The sequence below is a fragment of the Miniopterus schreibersii genome (genome assembly GCF_964146895.1).
Source record: "Miniopterus schreibersii genome assembly, chromosome: 9".
Lineage (NCBI taxonomy): Eukaryota > Metazoa > Chordata > Mammalia > Chiroptera > Miniopteridae > Miniopterus > Miniopterus schreibersii.
The window spans coordinates 14567989-14588634 of NC_138118.1; the positions used below are offsets into that span (position 1 = coordinate 14567989).

The 20646-nt window shown below is 35.5% G+C and overlaps 1 protein-coding gene across 5 annotated transcripts in view; it reads right to left on the minus strand.

Annotated features, from left to right (window-relative positions):
* The window catches only part of MKLN1 (muskelin 1), a 306710-nt gene that overhangs the window by 58121 nt on the left and 227943 nt on the right, over positions 1 to 20646 (minus strand). For all 5 annotated transcript variants that reach the window (XM_081147023.1, XM_081147024.1, XM_081147025.1 and 2 more), the window contains 3 exons: positions 16386 to 16463; positions 14167 to 14232; positions 2823 to 2935 (listed from right to left, as the gene is read on the minus strand). In XM_081147023.1, the coding sequence (XP_081003149.1) occupies positions 2823 to 2935; positions 14167 to 14232; positions 16386 to 16463 (257 nt within the window). The remainder of the gene's footprint in view (positions 1 to 2822; positions 2936 to 14166; positions 14233 to 16385; positions 16464 to 20646) is intronic.

A 20646-nucleotide genomic window follows, 5' to 3' on the forward strand; every position in this document is an offset into this window, starting at 1 on the left:
TGTCTAAACCAACCTGTCCTGCCAAATAGCCACTCTCCTGAATTTTTTATTTATCATTACCTTGCTTTTCTCCAGTATTAACTTTCCATTTAACTTCTATCACCTATTTACTCACTAAAAAGTATATGATTTATGCCTTAAGGAATTCAGAGTCTAGGTAGAAACATAGGAATGTAAACCAATCATTACAGTAACCCATTCAAGGAATATAAGGTATTAAATGGGCACACACACACACACACACAAAAAAAAGCTTCTAATTCTGCATGGAGAAGAGAAGAACACTTCAGAGAGGAAGTGAAGTTTGAACTGAGTTTTAAAGAATAACCAGTCATTTACTAGGTAAAAGTAAGGTACATGGGAGGAGGAGCCTGTGTTAATTCCAAACAGGGAAAAACCTATTGCAAAAGGACACAGATGAGAAAGTTAAATAATTCCAGCAACTATAGTGGTGCCCCGGTTTTCGAACGTAATCCGTTCCGGAAGCTCGTTCGAGTTCTGAAACGTTTGAAAACCGAGGGATCCACAGCCAACAGCTGGGCCTCAGGATCTTGCCCTCAGCGGAAGCCGTGGGGCATGTTCAACTTCTGAGGCATGTTCAAACCTGAAGCATTTACTCCCGGGTTTATGGTGTTCGTAAACTGAAATGTTTGTCAACGGAGACATTTGAAAACCAAGGTACCACTGTATACAGATTTGGCTAGCACACAAAGTCAGGAGATGAGGCAAGAAAAGTAAATAGGGACCAAATCATGACAAAAAAATTGGAAGTTTTTACTCTAAGCAAAAACAAAAAAATACAAACAAAAACTAAGGTAGATAAATTGCTTTATCATTCTGATTACTGTTGTTATTCTAACTTCCCTGTATCTATGCCATTTGATAGTGCCCCTAACTAGTGATTTTGGACTTGGGCACATGACTTCCTTTGGCCAATGGGACAACAGCAAATTTGGTGGCATGCCCCTGTCCACTTCATCCCCCTTGCAGCCCTGCCGCAGACACAGAATAAGTCCCAGCCAGCCAACAGGAAGGTGAGCAATTACATAGAACAGAGCCAAGTAATCCCAGCTGAAGCTATCCTGCACTAGCTGATGGCCTGCTGACTCCTGATACATGAGTGAACCCAGCCAAAACCAAAAGAATGACCCAGCCAATCTGCAAACTTTTGAGTACACACTTATTATTATTTGCCACTGAAGTTTTGTGAAGTTCTGAAAGAAATAGAATATAATAGATAACTGAAATGGGCTGAAGCTAACCATGGGGTTTGAGCAGGTGTCACATGGCCAAATATGTTCTAAAGACTGTGCTAACTGAATAGAAAATAGATCTGGGGTCAACAATAGAGGCAAAAATGTTTAAGAAAGGAACCATAAAGTTGGAATTAATGCCAAAAAAAAGACAAAAAGAAAAAGACATGTGAAATGCAATATTGGGTGCTAGAACTGTTGGAACTCAGGCACTAATTAGATACTCTATAAATAAGAAGGAGGGTTTCAGGATAAATCCTAGACTTATTGCAAGAATAATTACAGATGCAATCAACCTACATTTAAAATAGTTGAAGAGAAAAAAGTTAGGTATTTTTTTAGGTGTTCTATTTTTGTTGAGGATAGAAATAATCATTTCAGAAGATGGTACTTTAATACTGAAAAACAAAGGCCACTTTTATAGGAATAATAAATAGAAATCAAAATTTTAAGATACCTTTGGAAAGAACGATTAATCAAATTATTAATCCATGGAACATGAGTAAGCAAGAATCCAGTGTCCTAGGATTAAAGATATAGCACCAGATTTTTTTGAAATGGCCTTCCTGGATGAAAATCAGTGGGTTTTAAATTAGGTCTTTTTCTCTCACTTTGCATTTGCAGCTCCTACTGTTTTGTTATAGTTTATTTTTAAAAGATTTTTTGTTTTTTAATATATCTTTCTTGATTTCAGAGAGAGGAAGGGAGAGGGAGAAAGAGAGAGAAACATCAATGATGAGAGAGTCATCACTGATCAGCTGCCTTCTACACGCCCCCAACCTGGGATTGAGCCTACAACCCAGCCAGGCACATGCCCTGACGGGGAATCGAACTGCAATCTCCTGGATCACAGGTTGACATTCAACCACTGAGCCATGCCTGGCCGGGCTGTTACAGTTTATTTTTAACCTCACAATCTGAAATATCTTAGTCAGAGGGTACAATAAAAAATTCTATAAAGATTTGGGGGGAAAACCCTTAATTAATTTTTCCTTTATACGAGTGTATAATTTATACACTTATTTAATTCAAAGCTATAAATCCAAGCCATCTTATTCATGATGGAAATGCTTTATAGATACATGTATCAACAGACAGACAGATACAAATACATACGTACAAGTTTAGGTAAAAATAAAATATACGTCATTTGTAAAACTGATATTTAGTCAAACAGTGAAGGACCAAAATAGTGAGATAGTGAAGACATCCAAAGCACAATTTTCCAGAGGAACTTAAAATAAGATAAATGCTTGAAATAAGAGTGGAGGTAATAGGAACATGAGAAAAAAGATAGTCACACAGTTACATTTCTAGGAAAGTAGTAAAAACTAAATGGCATTAGATATTCATTTCTAGTTATCTCTAAGACAGATTTGTTCATGTACAAGTAGTTGAAGAACCATGTATAAAAGCTGGAATGCAAGAGTACTTAAGTCAAACTTGTTCACCACAAATTCTCCTGCAATCACTGCTGATAGACGTTAGAAAAGAATACAAATCATCCAGAAAAAGCATATACCCACACCCCTATTGCAATACCGATGGACGAAAAGTCTGAGAACTTGCCTCTTTCTCAGTGTCTCTAGAGATACATGTCCACTGGTTCTCCTTCACACTGTATGCCCAGAAGTCAGCAAGATCCTGTGTTCCATCCCAGCCACCAAACAAATAAACGGTCTCTATGAAAATTAGAAAAATATGGATAAAGAGATAAACTTAAGGACAAAATATAAGTCAAGGTAACCAGACCTAGGGTAATAATCTCTAAGATTATTTAAGAAGGTGCATCTAAATAAACTTAAAATTTTTAAACTGGGAACATTCCAAAATATTTCTAGACTAGCTTTTCCTAAACTAGGAATAAATGAGTATATGGAAAGGCTGCTGTGGAACCACTATTTTGAGAGATTTATAAAAATACAGACAATGAGGAGGCATTCCCTAAGATTCTGACTCCATAGGTCTTCAGTAGGTAAAAAGAGTCTGCATTTTTAAAGTATCCAGGGTGAATCTGATGTGCAGCCAGTGTAGTTGTTTCTGTGTTAGGCCACGAAAAATTTACATTTACCATCTTCTTAATAATGCAGCTTCAGACTACAAAGAGAAAAAAGAGAGACAAAAAAAAAAAAGAAATACCAAAGAAATAAATAGCATAAAATATAAAGACATCTAGCTATTTCTTGAAGAAAAAAAATCACATAATAACTGTTTTCTCTCTAATGCAACACCAAAAACAATAATTAGCTGGGAGTTAAAGTTAGATATCTTAAGAATAAAGTGATGCATATGGCCTTGGTATTCCCATGGAAACTGGGGGAAATTTTTCCATATATAATGTAAATCATAAATTTACAGTATAAATCAACCTTTCAGTCATTTTTAGGATTTGGTATCTTCTAACTCTGAAATATCTATTATATCCATCAACTTTATCCCTGTGACAATACTGATTTCTTGCCCAGCCGGGTGTGGCTCAGCGGTTGAGCATCAACCTAGGATCCATGAGATTATGGTTTGATTCCCAGTCAGGGCACATGCCCAGGTTGTGGGCTCGATCCCCAGTTGGGGGTACGCAGGGGGCAGCTGATCAATGACTCTCTAATCATTGATGTTTCTATCTCTCTCTCTCCCTCTCCTTTCCTCTCTCTGAAATCAATAAAAATATATTAAAAAACAAAACAAAACTGATTTCTTGCTCAGTAAATAGTGAAAATCTTTATACATAACAATGTGTATCATCTCATTCTTCTTTATATAATGAGTGTCTTTCCTTTCTTCAAATATTTCCTCCCTTCGTAAAAAATGTCTTATGCCTACAAGCCCAGTAATTATTTTTTATAAAGTTAAATAAGACATTACAGGAAAACTGTAAAGCCATCTACTCTCTAATTGACATGCCTTAATCTTATATATGAGGAGAATGTCATCTAAGCCATGTCCCACCATAAAGGGTTACAATTCAGAGTGCACTTGGAAATACTGTAACACCATTTAAGAAGTCTTGCCATTCATAGAGTTGGGCTGTTTTCTAAGAGATTTTTGTCATATTGTCATGTAATTTCAAACTCTAAGTGAATTTTCAAACTGTAATGTCCCATTCTATGCCCACAAAATCTTAGGAAATCAGAACAATACTTCTGGATAAGAACAGACCACTGGAACAGGACTGAATTCTAGTGCTAACTCAGTGACAGGTCACTTAACCTCACTGGTTCTTCATTTTTTGATCTACAAAACTCTCAGTGTTGTGCTAAAGTTCTTCAGATATAAGTTACATGAAAACATTCTGAAGGCTATCAAGTATGAACAGCATTCCTACCTTTAAAATGCACAGAAAGAAAAAATACTTTGTAGTTCCTAAGTACCATAGATGCCATAAAAACAGTATTATTATGCCTGATTCCATATCTAATTTAGTACCTAGAACACTATGGCTCTGTAGAAATGTGAAATAGTGGGAATTAAACTATTAAAAATTGTCTTATCTCAGAACTACAAAACAATCCATTATCATTACTTAAGTAACATTCTGTTTCCCAAATGGCACACAGTAATGCCCAGATACATAGCATTTTACAGAATTTTCATCGGGCTTAAAAATTATTTGCCGCAGCCTCACTATAAAGGCAGTTAACCCTGTTAAATTCTGAAGCCTGGAGAGAGATGGGGTATATAACTAAAATAGCAATAGCAATTGACCTTTTGTTTTATAGTGTTTCTGGGCACCCTCTGGATAAGGTTACCCTGGTTCATTAACTTTAATAACCCTTCCTCTTAGACTCCGGGTTCTCAATGTTCTTTCTGAAAAGCAGGTCCCTTTGTACGCATAAATTCTCACAGCAAAGAAAACCCACATTTCCACAACAGCCTCATTGATAGCTGAGCAAAATAAAATCTGGCACAGAGCAAGCATCCCAATGGAATTAATCCAAGATGTCATTCTAGTCCATGAATACTTTGTGGTCCCAGTTGAAGTTTAATAGTAAAATTGAATAAATCACACGGAAACAGGACCTTCTGACATACCTGAATAAAATGCATAAGAAAATTTTAATTAAATCATCTAATTTAATTCAAATCATTTAGGTGAAATATTACCTAGAAACAAATACCAGTGAAAGTACTATTTAATACATAAATAAGAAACTTTTAAAAAATAATTGGAGAGAACTGTAGTGAGAAGTTAAGAAAGGATAAGAAAACATTATTTGTAACAGGGTAGTTGTTTGGTTTACTGAATGTCCATTCTCATCATGCTTAGAGGTTATAAAACAATTCATGTTTTTTGTTTTTATATAACAGTCACTATTTTTTGAGAACTAATCTGAATTGGCAAGGTACTTCAGAGATTAAAAAAAAAATAGTCGCTACCCTCAAGGAGCTTACAGTCAAGTCAAGAATATAAAACAAGCCCTAGCTGGTTTGGCTCAGTGGTTAGAACATTGGCCTGGGGAGTGAAGGTTCTCAGGTTCAATGCCAGTCAAGGGCACATTCCTTGGTTGCAGGCTTGATCCCTGGCCTCAGTAGGTCAGGGCGCTTGCCAGAGGCAACCAATCAATTTGTCTCTCTCACATCGATCGATCCCCCCGCCCCCCGCTTCTTTCTAAAAAGCAATGGGGGGAAAAATCCTTGGGTAAGAATTAAAAAAAAAGAATATACCACAAGCACAGCCCTGGCCGATATGGCTCAGTTGGTTGAGTGGCCCCATGCACTGAAAGTTGCCAGTTCAATTCCTGGTCAGGACACATACCCAGGTTGTGTCCTCGATCAGGGTGTGTATAGCAGGGAACCAATCAATGTTTCTCTTCACATCAATGTTTATTTCTCTCTCCCTCTCCCTTCCTCTCTCTAAAAAAAAAAAAATCAATAAAAAAATATTTTTAAAACAAGTACATAAATCATGGCTGCACTGTAGCTAAGTGCCATAACAAAGGTCAAAAGCTCCATGAGGCTTCAAAAGAGAGAAGCGAGAATACCTGGTTGAGGGGAGTCAGGAAAGGTTTCATAACAATGGTATTTGCATCACAAGGTGGCTTTGTTGACAGAATAGGGGACAAAGAAGAAAACATTTCAGCAATTAAAAAGTAAAGGTACAGAGGCAGAAAAACACAAAAAGTGTTTTAGAAGACATGGACTCTCAAGTCAGACAGATCTCAAACAGAACTGACTCTACAACCACAGCTGTGTGATCACCACCAAGCTCCTTAACTACTGGTTTCCTCATCTCTAAAATGGCACACGGTTCCTATCTCATAAAGCAACTGTGAGACTTAGATAATGCATGCAAAGTGGTAAAAACTGTGTAATGAATAAATGCACGGTTCAATTTAAAAGAACATACAAGGTAGTAGGTGAAGAAGGGGTTAAAAAGGCAGGTAGTGGCCAGAACATGGAAGGGGTTAAATGACAACACAGAAACTAAGAACTTGACGCCACTGACTTTGGAGTAGCTACAGAAGATTTTAGGCAGAGACTTAACATGGTCAGATCTCAACTTGCAGCATATGGGGTTGACTGAAAAGGAGGAGCCAATGAAAGAAAGAACCTGGAAGTAAATTGACCAATAAGAGCATATGTTCAAAATGTTAAACCAATTTCCTTCTGATACTATAAATGAAACAATCACCAACCAATCAATAAATCTCTCATTACTCAGGCCACAAAAACTAAAATTCAACCATATTCTTTGGCACAGGACTTTTTGGTACCAGTATTAAATAAACCCTACAGCTACTTAGTACCAGTAGTACTAATCTACATATCATACGTACACTAAAAATAAGGTTCACATCATTTTTACAAAGCAGCACGCTTTTTTTTTTGAGAGCCCAAATGGAATATCTATCCTATTCTGATTTTTAGGGGTAAATCAGACTGTGCTAATTGCATTATCCTCCACAAGATGGCACACTATTTTTGTGGTTAAATTTATTTTTCCACTTTGAAACAATATAGAATACATACACTATGCACTAACAGTGTGGGCCCAACCTTAAATAAAATTCATGTGCCAAACAGAAGAGGTAAGAGAAGGGTTAATAGGCTAGTGAAGGAGATTAACTTAATTCTTAGTTTAATATAGACACCAAAGAGAAAAAAATGAAGTGGGGGAAAAAGTGTTAAGAAATACAAATTTATATTCAAGATAAAAATGAAACAGTCAGAATATATAGTTTAAGAGTTTAATCCTTCTAAAAATGCAGTTAGGAAAACCTTAAATGGACATGAGAAATCTTGGAGAGAGCAATAAATGAGAAGGGAAAGGATGTTTTTATATGCTTCAGCCATTTCCTTGAACTCGCATGACCCAGCAGATTATCAACTGGATTCACCCACCTCCCTTTTAAAACAGAGCTATATTCTTACATAAAGCTATGATTAAAAAACTATATGGACACTGATGTTTTTAGTGAATTCAACATATAGTTACTTTCCCTGCTAAAAGGTTTTTTTCTGCCTATGACAATATATATTGGATTTTTAATTAAGGCTATATTTCAGAATTCCTGTGTGATAACTGTATGAAAGAAAAGGATTCATGCATGTGTAGCTACAGAAATTAGCCATATGAATATATTTATAATTCACAACAAAAACCTATGTTTACCTACTTCCTTCAAAGGTTTCTTTAAGGAATGTAAGGAAAACCAATTATGTGGCACCACATGTAAAAAAAAAAAAAAAGCACTTATATAGAATTGGTACAGTATAGTCAAAGGTACAAATTGCCATAGAAGGGCTCTTCCAAGTGACAGGAATCACCCCCTCAAACTTCTTTTATAGATACTAAATACTGGGGTTTTGCTTGGGTCTTACTATGTATTTCGATTGAGAGAGGGAAAAAGGCTGGTACAAAAGGTTCTCAAAATTCACTGAGAGTTATACGACAAAGAACTTCCTGGTAGAATGAACATTTAAATTCTCATCTGAACAGACTGAATCCTGAAACAAAATAGACATGTGTTTTCTCTCTATTTGCCTCATTTTCCCCAGAGCTGAAACCCAATTCTGAGTTGAAGCATCTAAGTAGAGAGGTACCAGGTACAGGGATTATAATCAATAAAACTGACAGATACATGCAGTAGAACAAAATACCATGGTACTTCTCCTACCATGGTATGAATGATAGAATTCACTCAGGAAGGAAGGAAGATTTAAAAATTAAATAGTAAAATTTATGTCATCATGTACTTTTAAAAATGGTCACTCTATTCTTGGAGCTGCAGCAAAATAAAAAAACAACTATAGATTAAACACGGAAAAGGAAATTTAGGTATTATTAAGTTTTTAAAATTTAAAAAAACTAGATACATGAAACACTGTGAAGCAATAATTGCTCTGAAATACAAGTCACTTAAAAAGATGTAACAAACTTTAGGAAGTTTTATTCTAGTGAAAGTGTTCTTAACTTTTTGAGTTAAGTCCCTTTGAAGATCTGAATTCATGGATTTTCTTCCCAGAAAAATGTACATACAAACAAAATTTTGTACATAATTTCAACAGATTAAGAGCCCTCACTCTGGAAATGCATACTTCAAAATGCATACTTAAAATAACAACTAGGCTTCTCTAAACTCTATTTTATTACTTAGGCACCAACTTCATAAAGATAAAACTTCCAGGTTCTTCAAACTCTACGTGGGAAAATAATTCTTTATTATTAACACTACCTACTCCTTATCAACAAAATTCTTAAATGGGGTTTAATAATTTTTTCTAAAAATCTTAGAAGTATATTTATGGCTTCCCTTCCTTTCTAAAATTAGTACAATATATATAAAAGATGAAACAAATAGACCAAAACAATAATGGATAAGTTATCTTTTCCCTCAACACTGCTTTTCAAGTTGTTTTAAATTGTTTTACAAAATTTTAAATTATTTAAAAGTATTTCCACTGTGAGATTCTGTCAAAAACTAATCAGTATATACTGTACATTAATATGCTGCATATAAAAAAAATGTAAATTATGCCCGGCCGGTGTGGCTCAGTGGTTGAGTGTCTACCCATGAACCAGGAGGTCATAGTTCCATTCCTGGTCAGGGCACATGCCCAGGTTTCAGGCTAGATCCCCAGTGGGACGGGTGCAGGAGGCAGCCAATCAGTGATTCTCTCTTCACTGATGTTTCTATATCTCTTTCCCTCTCCCAGCCTCTCTCTGAAATCAATAAAAACATATTAAAAATATGTATGTAGCCCTAGATAGTTATGCACAGTGGTTAGAGCATCAGCCCACGGGCTGACGTGTCCCAGGTTTGATTATGGCCAAGGGCATATACCTCGGTTGCAGGCTTGATCCCACCCTGGTTGGGATTCACGTGGGAGGCAACCAATCAATGTCTCTCTCTCACATCGGTGTTTCTCTCTCTCTCTCTGTCTCTATCATTCTCTCTTTGTCTGTCTCTCTCCCCCTTCTACTCTCTCGAAAAAGTGATGGAAAAAATATCCTCTGGTGATGATTAAAAAATATATACGTATATAAATTATATAAATAATACATACTTTACATATAAAATACATTATTTCTTTAACTCTCAGTCTAACTTAATTTATTATTCCCATTTTAATCAAATTATTATAACTCATTCAAGATGAAACAAAAAGTGGTAAAGTCAGGGGGATTCAAACCCAGGTATGTCTACACACACACACACACACACTCCTTTCCCACAAACTCAACCCCCAAACACTATATTTGGTTGTTATATAATAAGACTGGAAAAGGAAAGATTTTTCAAATATTTACAAGAAGTAAAATCTCTTTGAAGAAGATTAAGATCAACCTGATTAAGAGCATACTGGTACATACGTGATGAAATAAATACTTAAAGTATATGAAAGCACCTTGATGAATCCTGCTATTAATAGTTTTATAATAGAAATAGAAGGATTTCTTGAGAAAAATTTCCAAGTATATCCCAGATTCTACTCTTGTACTCAAATTCAGAAAGCACTAAATGTTACCCTAAAGAATGCAAAGCTATATAAAACTTAATTTTTCCACCTAGATCCCAAGGTAATGACAACTACAGCTTTAAGAAAGCATAACCTATATACTAGAATAAAACAAGCAGAAACATCAGAAAATTTAAATATATTAGAATATAACCAACTACAAAAATTTACCTCAGAAAAATATTAGCATATTACAATAAATGACACCATGACACATCAAGGATTATAGCAGTATCAGAGTGCAGTTGCCAAGTAAATATTTTTCTTTCCACTTGAAGGAAACTGGATTTAAAATTTTTTATTCAATTCAGCAAACATTTAGTGTACATCTACATACTAGGCTCTGTGGCCAAGAAAATAAATAAGGCAAGAGCCTTGTCCTTCCCCCTCATGAGGATAAGACCACCAGGCCTGGAGAGTCAAGAGGGAGCAGAATGAGATGCCTAACACCTATTCAAACAACTAAACAGGAGGAGAAATAACAGTCTAAACCAAGTGCTATATAAGTACACAGAGGGGAGCACTGATTCTGCCTGGACCTGTCTCTGGAACTGCAAACGAATATACCCACCACTAACTTGACAAACCTTCTTGAATGTCTAACTGGCATCTCATACTTGACCTGTCTAAAGCTGAGTTCCTGAACAACCCACCATAACTGATCCTCTTGTTTTACCATCTTAGGGAACCGCTACACTATTTTTCCAATCACTCGGGTCAAAATCTTGAGTCATCCTTCACTCCTTTCTCTCACACCTCACATCCAATCCATCAGCAAATCCCATCAGCTCTGTACGACATCTTCAAAATACATCCAAAATTTGACCAATTCTCAACATTACTATTAACACTCTAGCATGAGCCAATGCTATCATCACTTCTCTGGTAAGCTGCTGCTTCCCAAAAAGTCTCTTTGCTTGTGCCCTTCACCCAAATTTATCTTTTTAAAATGCAAAGTCAGTTCACAGCATTCTCAAAATCCAACAATGTCTTCTCATTTCGCTCTGAATAAAGGCTAAAGTTCTTACAAGGGCCTAACAGACAACACAATCTGGTCTCCCCATTACCTCTGAGTTTATTGCCTGTTACTGTCTTCTTCACATACCTCAGGTTTAACAACAAATAATCAGGGGAAACCAAGAGTAAGGGAGAAGTAAGAAACAGTTTTACTTTGTAACACTATTACATTAACAATGAATACTACTTATGTGGAGTAAGGAATGTTATTTGAAATTTTATTAGAATACCTAGGTCATCAATATTTACCATGAAATTCAAAAAATTAATAGACCTTATTAACCCTTAAAAAATATGGCAACCAATCTTCCCAGGAAACTCCACAAATGCAGACACAAAAATACTGCACATCATTTCAAGAGTATCCTGCACCCCTTTAAGCCATTCATGAAGCCCCATTTAAGAAAACACTGCAATGCCAAGAGGATAGAGAATGGCAACAGAAAGGAATATAGACACAATAATGGGCTGAAGCAAAAGACTGGGAATGCCAAGATATAAAAATTACCAGACTTTTCAATAGCATTATTATTAGTTTTTTTTTACTACTTTTGTTTTCTCTTGATCATAGCAGATTCCTGGATTACCAACCTTCAACATCAGACACCTGTTTGAACTTAACCTAAACCACAATTGCAGTCTTGTGAAAGGACAAAATTATTTCTCTAACTTGTCCTAGGGCATCTTTCCTTACAATTCTCTCTGCTTCAAGACAACTCAATTCTCAGAAGCTGCACTCCTGCCCCACCTCACACTGGACTCCAAGACAAATTGCATCACCAGTTCCTCTACCCTACCCTACCCAACTCCCAATACACACACACACACACACACACACACACTCACTCACTCACTCTCTCTCTCTCTCTCCCCCTCCCCCAACTCAGTTTTACTAGAGAGAACTTCTAAGATTTTGGTGACAGAAGAGTCATATTCACGAAGTGTGACATTCTGCCATTTGCTGGCTCCACTACCATTTATCTCTATGTTTTGCCTTGTTCCCTTTCTCTGGTCCTAACAAGCAAGTTCTCCTTACTATATTGCAAAGAATAGCTCCTTCGCATTTTATCTTGTACTCTAAAGCACTTTCCCAAATAAACAGTTCCTTTTCTAAAAGTAATGCTGGTGAATAAAATTTTCTGCAACTTATAATATACATTAATCATACAAATTTTTGATACCGCATTTTAAAGTAGAAAATTTTAAACCACTGGTAACTACCACCCAGACATAACAAAGGCATTATAAATTCCACTATATTTTCAAGAGAGGAAAAAAGTACTGGAGACAATCTAAACACAAATTTTCATCTCTATTTTCAAGTATTTAATTTTCTAGATTAAAAAGCCATTTGTACATAAATCTGTTTCTTTTGGGAAATAAGCAAAAGTACATTTATTAGACTCTCAGGTAGAAAAAAAGATGCCTAGAAGCCTAAGAATCTACAGCTGAGTTAAACCTATTTCTTGGAGGTTGGAAAGGAAGGGCCAAGAACAGGAAAGCAAATCCCTATGTCTTGAAATGAACCATTTCCAAAGAACCCCAATAATATTGCTAAACAAGTTCACAGGGTACTACACGAATTTAGCAGTTTGTTTGTTTGTTTGTTTATTATCTTATTGTTGAAAATATTACAGATGTCCCCTTTTTACCCCCATTGAAACCCTCCACCTCACCCCTCCCCAGGCCTTCCCCAGATCAGTGTCTGTATCCATGGGTTATGCTTATAAATATATAAGTTCTTTGATTAATCTCTTCCACCTACTCCCCCATCCCACCTTGCCTCTGAGATCCCTCAGTCTGTTCCATGATTCTATGCCTCTGGATCCATTTTGTTCATCAGTTTATTCTGTTTATTACATTCCACATATAAGTGAGATCATGTGATACTTGTCTTTCTCTAACTGGCTTATTTCACTTAGCATAATACTTTCTAGTTCCCTCCATGCTGTCCCAAAGGATAAAAGATCCTTCTTTTTTACAGTTGCATAGTATTCCACGGTGTAAATATACCACAGCTTCTCTATCTACATAATACTGCTAAACAAGTTCACAGGTTACTACATGAATTTAGCAGCTAATTTTAAATAAAATATTATAATTTCTCTTCTTACTTACAAAATATTTGTGAAAATACATTAACTTATGCCTAGATTATTTACACTGAAATAATTTTTACCCTTATTTTATGTCAACAAAAACAACTTTATTCCTAAAGCACTATGAACGGATGAATATTGGCATTCTATGTAGTAAAGTTTTCTAAAATCAGATAATAAAGTAAAATTATATTAAATTATTGGTGTTATTTGCTTTTCAAGATGGTAATTTGAAACATATTAAAATTTTAGTATTAACCTCTAAATATAATGGTACTTAAGCTATCCTAGCCTGTAGGAACCTAAGAAAAAATTTCAATACCAATTTATAAAAAATTTAAAAGGTAGCAAAAAAGAATAATGTAAATTATTTATAAGCTTGTGAACAGTGTTTAGCAATTAATGGATCCACCAACACTTAAGCTACTTAATTTGATAAGTCTCTCCCTCTAAAAATATATCTTGTCTCCTTCATTGCTGTAATTCCCATAGTATGTCATTAAAATAGAAATGCACTGAAAATCCAGAAATACATCACAGTTTACTATGAAAATAAAATACAAATAAAACTACACACACATATACACACACACAGAGCTATAAAGGGCTACACATTACATTTCTTTTAGGTTATCTAATTTCATTTGTGCAGCAGCCTCTCCTCTCATAGGTAGTTTAGATTATACCTATGGCTAATGACTATTTTCTTTGCCACTTGGTTATGGGCAATAACATTTAACCTTTGTAATGAATGGAAAGAAGTATATTCATGTTTACCTGATATTTAAAAATGCATAATTAAAAAAAAAAAATTGCTTTCCCTTGCAAGTATTCCTCACCTGTTTGAACATCAATAACCATCTGATGGCCCCCTCTCATTCCTGGTCGGTTATCTTCCCCATCACCTGAAGTAGAAACAATATTTTCTTTTAAAGGGATAACACAGAATAACCTCGAACCCAGAGTAACTTTACTCATAAGCCTGTAATGAGTAGTAAAAATAACACACACTTGTTTTTCTAGTACTAAGTACAAAGGCTCAAAAGAAATAATATGACTCATAGCTATGTTTATAATAATTATCTTGCTCTGTTTTCCAATTGCTTACAGACTATTAATGCAATCTGAAGCTATTTTCAATGTATTTATGACCAATGTAGTAAGTCAGCAAAGACACAGAATATTCCACAAAAACCTAACACAAGAAAACTCTAAACTACTGAAGTGACAAAGTGAAGTGGGAAACAATTACAGAATCAGATATCAAGTCTATATTCCAGGCACAGCTTATAAGCAGAATGAACAGTTTTAACGTTCATAAAACTAGCTACAGAAAACTAAGATGTTATCAAGTTTTATGCTAATGAAAATTTTCTTATTGTGTTAACTTTGTGCCAATATTTCAGAAAACAGTTTCCACATAAGAGAGACCACCTATTTTATATGAATACTGACGTTGAGAAAACTAAGGGTTACTTTCCTTTCATTATTTCCATCACAAAGCTTAAGAGGCAGGTTTAAATATAATCAGTGAAACTTCTAAAATTCTGTAGGAGAAAACTATTGCTTAACTTGTATCTAATCTTACTTTATACCAAATTTTATATAAATGAAGATGTCACTTAATTTCAATGGTTCAACAGGTTACAGGGTTCTAATGTCTTACTTGATATAAACCAGAAAACTTAAGGTTTTCTTTATAACTTCCACATTGAAATATATTACTTTGACTAATAACTTTCCTTGTATTATCTTCCTCCTCTGTAAAATAGGAAACGTGCAACTTTTTACTAATTTCACAGGGGTACTATGAAAAAGACTGAAATGTCAGTTCTTACATATAAAAAATAAGATGCAAAACTGAAGCATTTCATTAGTATGGTACTTAAGAGCTGATCATTCAAAAGTTCTCTGCCAATTCTTTCTCCTTTCTAAGAGGTGGGTTTAGATTTTGCGGCTCATTAGCATGGAAGTTTCGTCCTTTCCTTCCTTCCTCCCCAGGCAGTAATGCCACTTGCAAGAACAGATTAAGAAAACACTGAATAAATGCATTGTCGGTATGTTGGTATTTTCTATATTTAATCCATTAGTTTCAAATACACAATTATAGTCTGTTTGCTACAACATGTTTCCTTGAAGAAAATGACCTCACATGTGACTTATAGAATAGACTGATTCTCCTGTAACAGGGAATTATGGGAGCTCACAGCAACTTTTTCCAGTATGTTAGTGTTTAACACTATCAGAAGAAAGCTTTCTTGCAGTTAAAGGTCTTAGCAATCAATATAAGACAACAACAGGAAAAAGCTGAATATCCACAGAACTGCCTTCCTTTAATGCAAGTAGTTGCAGTAAAGAATTGCCCCACTTTCTACTATGTTAACCATCTGGCAGAGTAGTGAGTACAGATGGAGTGACAAAAACTTCCCCCATTTGAAAAAATTAAATTAATGAATTAAACTACACCCTGGATCAGACTTCAAATTTTTATTAAAACAGTCTTTATTAGAAGTAAATGCCCTGTAGGTTCTACAGTTCTAAGAAGGCAACATGAGCCCCAGGATTTAAGGCTCCAAACTCATTTTGAAGCTCAATATGAGTGCCTGCAAAGATTTAACTATACTGATATTATTTATTTTTATTAGGATTACTCCTCTCATTTTTATTAGTATCTGGTAATAAAGTCCCATAGATCTAGAATGGTATGCCCCATTTCTACTTTTCTCATAAGCCCTATTAGCTTTAGTGAGCAATTTTGCAGAACTTAAGGTTTTTCAGAAATACATTTGGTATTACAACACAATGGCCTATAATTTTAGTGTCTATAAAAGTAGTTTACAATGGTATTCTATGAAAGAACTGCCCAATCTTCTGTTATAGCAGTAAAACAAAAAGGCTTAAAAGAAAAATTTAGTATAATAAACCAAGTCTGCCATCTGGTTAAAGAACCTACACCTTGTGCCGCTTTTCATGAACAGAGCACTGTGAAATTTAGGTTACCTTAGGAAAAAGGAAACATTACAGCAAAAGCACTCACACCTTAGAAGGTAGGACTTACCTTTGGTGCTTTTGGGAATGATCTGACTCCATCGTGGCTTATATTCCTGCTGACTGATATACTGATTGAACAAGCCATCTGCAAATATCAAGGAATGAGAGAGAATACACCTTAACCAGCTTACACTTTTTATTATAGCAAAAAAGACAAAAATGTAGAAGCCTACTTTAAGGAAAATTACTAATATATCATTAATAAAGCAGCACATTTTCATAAAATGTGTCACTTCAGTTTTCATGCTACCTCAAGTATAAAAAGTATTAGTTGATAAGAATTTTATTTATTTTTTTAAATCCTCACCCGAGGATATTTCTCCCATCGCTTTTCAGAGACTGTGTGGAAGGGAGAGAAGGGAGAGAGGGGGGGAGAGAGAGAGAGAGAAACATTGGTGTGAGCGAGAAACATCGATTGTTTGCCTCCTACTCGCACAGCAACTAAGGCCAGGGATTGAGCCTGTAACCAAGGTACATGCCCTTGGCCAAATCGAACCCCGGGCCTTTCAGTCCACGGGCTGATGCTCTAACCAATGAGCCAGACCGGCTAGGGCAAGAAATTGTTTTAATGGCAGTTCATATTAAACTTACTATGCTTTCTCCCATTTTGCCACTACCATGCAAGAAAACTAGGGAAGAAAATGGAAGCTCCAACAACTTTGGTTTAGGCTTTTACATCTTCAGGAGGAAAAAAACTAACCCTTTAAAGTGAAAAATCAATTTTTATAGTTTTCTTTGAGTATAAAACTACATAGGTATAAAAGTACAAGTAATAGTTATTAATATATTTATTGCATACTTACTAAATGTTAGAACCCATGCTATCTTACATATCTGATTTAATTCTAAAAACAACTTTATGAGAAAGGCATTATCATTCATCTCCATTTTATAGATGGGGTAATGTATAGAGAAATTAAGAAACTTAACCAAAAGCACACATCTCTTAATCAAGATCACACATCAATAAATTCTTAATCTATTTCTTGAGAGGAGTTGTTACACTAGTTACTATAATGGTCATGGAGATTGAACTCCCCACATACATCTATTCTACCCAAAATAAATCAATCCCTAATCCCATGCCCCTCAACAACGATTAATTTAAGAAAGATATGTAACACAATACTAGCTAATGAAGCATGAGGATTTTCTGGGGGGACTTCTAGGAAATGTTTCCTACTTCTAAACGAACGTACAGAGAAGAAAAATCTACTTTTATTCTTCTAAATTTTTTCATATCTGTATGCAACGTACACAATTGCTACAGCCAATCCATAGAGGTATGAAAATAAAGTCAACTCTATAATGATGACAGAGCAGACAGAGACAAAGAAACTGGACCACTGAATCAACCAACCATGAAAACTACCAATGAACTTCTTGTTATGTAATACAATAAATTTCCTTACTTTTTAAACTAGGGTTTTCTTTTACAGGAGCCCAAATACATTATAACCTGTAAAGTTACCATTAAGATAAATTCTTTCATTTGACTCAGGTTTCAATCTCAATAAAGATTTTCCCTTTTCCTTAATCACTGAAAGCAAATACTTTTCCCAAGAACTTACAAGTAATACTGTCTGTTCTCCATGATTTGTATACTCGCCAGGGACTGCGTAATGCACAGAAATCTCCTAATCTCTTTTCTGGGTAATTATGAAGCTCAATTGTAACCACACCCTTCCACTTTCAAGTCTTTTCAGATGGCTTTAAAGGAAACTTCCATCCATACACTCTAGTTTCTCTTTTTCTCTGCCTTTGGGACTTTTCAAAATTCTTTTAAAAATAAAGTTCCAGTCTTCTTCTCTCCTATTAAAATTTCTCCTCATAAATTAGCATTTATATTTTGTCAAAGTAATACGAACAAGTAGATTCACAACATATTTTAGTAAGAGTGTTTCTATAATATAATTTACTCCCCATGGGCTTTTCTGATAATTCTTGTCCCATTCAGCCTATTCTATCCAATATTCTTCCACTATTACAAGAGCTGGAAATCCTTTTTCCAGATAAAATGTTGTGGAGTTCCCAATAATAGTAAAGACAAGGTTATAGTAAAAGTATTAATTTAAATTTACAATTATATGGAAATAAAACATAGTAATTAAATTTTATTCAGTTTTGAGAAAGGCACAGAAAAGTTACATACTCCTGGAAGGAAGGGACTGGATAAAAGAAGGTGAAGGGATTAGCCAAAGAACATATATGTTTAACCCATGGACACAGATAACAGTGTAGTGATGGCCAGAGGGAAGGGGAGGGAGGGCTGGGTGGAAGAGGACAAGTAGGGGAAAATGGGGACATCTGTGATAGTGTCAACAATAAAAAAAAGAAAAAAAGTTAAATACTCCTTTTTACAAAGCCTTAAACAGAGAAGATAAAATTATTCAATAACAACAATGATTTTAAAACATAAACTAATTCACCCTAGCCAGTTTGGCTCAGTGGTTAGAGTGTCGCCCCGTGGACTGAAGAGTCTCGAAGGGCACGTACCTCAGGTGCAGGCTTGATCCCCAGCCCCAGTCTGGGTGCATGAGGGAGGCAACCAATTGATGTCTCTCTCTCACACTGATGTCTGTCTGTCTGTTTCCCCTCTCTCCCTCTCTCCCTCTCCCTCTCCCCCCCACCACCCCCCTTCCACTCTCTCTGAAAAGCAATGGAAAAAATATCCTTAGGTGAGGATTAAAAAATAAATAAAATATAAACTAATTCTACATAATGGCTATTGAAGAGGAGAGAGATAAAGTAAAAGATGGGAGTATACAGAAATGAGTAGAAAAACTGAGGGAGATAAGCAAATTGCACACATGAAAAATACAAAGCAAAACCAGAAATTTAGAAAAGTAATAAATTTCATATTATTTAAGAGTAACCAATTACATTACTTGTCTCCCATAATAACTAGTTACACAACTTTAGATAAGTCAAGTAACTTCCTTATCTGAAAAAATGGTGTTTAAGAGTTCGATAGGGCCTGAAGTTTCTTCCGAATTCAGGCATACTAGAACTTCACCATTGTTAGAACCAATATATTTACTGAAACCATGTGTGTTTGGCTGATTCTATCTTATGTTCATTTTAGAAAAGTCTCTTATCTCCTCTTTCCCCTTAAGCCTTCTGTGACTACTCTGAAAGAGAAATCGCAATCCCACTGGGGAAAATTCTTTTTTATTTTTTTAAATATATCTTTATTGATTTCAGAGAGAGGAAAGGAGAGGGAGAGAGACAGATAGAAACATCAATGATGAGAGAGTCATTGATCGAGCCCGCACCCCGGGCATGTGCCCTGACCGGGAATCGAACCCTGATCGCCTGGATCCTAGGTCGACGTTCAACCGCTGAGCCATGCCTGGCTGGCGGAAAATTCTTTTTAATACTCCAAAAAGAGTGATCACAGAAACAGCTCTAATCAGATGAAGGACCCCAACCCCATCCCTGATCTTAGGTCATTGTCAACACTGCAGGTAAAATTCAAGCCTCTAATTGCTTTTCAACAAATCCTAGCCCCACTCTTACTAACCTGAAAAGCTTACAAATACTCTACCCATCAAGATCTTCATTCTATTTTTCTTCTTTCAAACACAACTGTCCTAAGAAAATACTGTCAGTAATTTTCAAAGTAAAAAACACACACACAAACTCTCAAACATAATACAATTTTTATAAAATAATTTTGTAAATACACGCACTGATGCACAGATGATAAAAATACAACATTGACATACATCAAAAAGTTAAAAGTGATTTTGTTTGACAAGATAGGGCGATTTTTGATTTGGGGATTTCTTCTTTGTACTTTCTGTTTTCCCAATTTTTTAAATCAAACACTATAATTACCAGAAGAAAAGCCACAAGACAACTAGGTACATGGAACTATTTTCTTGGGAAAACTTTGTAACATATTGTCATTACCATTATGAGCCATTTCACATCTTTTGTTACCCCTCAAATGTCTATTCTTCATGGACTAGACACATCAATGTTTCTACAAGCAGTACTTTGTACACTGATATTAGCTTGTTTCTTTCTTTGTTTCTTTTAATCCTTACCCAAGAATATGCTTTTATTGATTTTTTTTAGAGAAAGAGGAAGGGAGAGAGAAAGGGGGGGAGGAGGGAGAGAGGGAGGGAGGGGGTGGGAGAGAAAGAGAGAGAGAGAGAAACACTGACGTGAGAGAGAAACATCAACTGGTTGCCTCCCGGTATGTGCCCCAAAAAGGTAACGAACCCGAAACCCAGGTATGTGCCCTGACCAGAAATCTAACT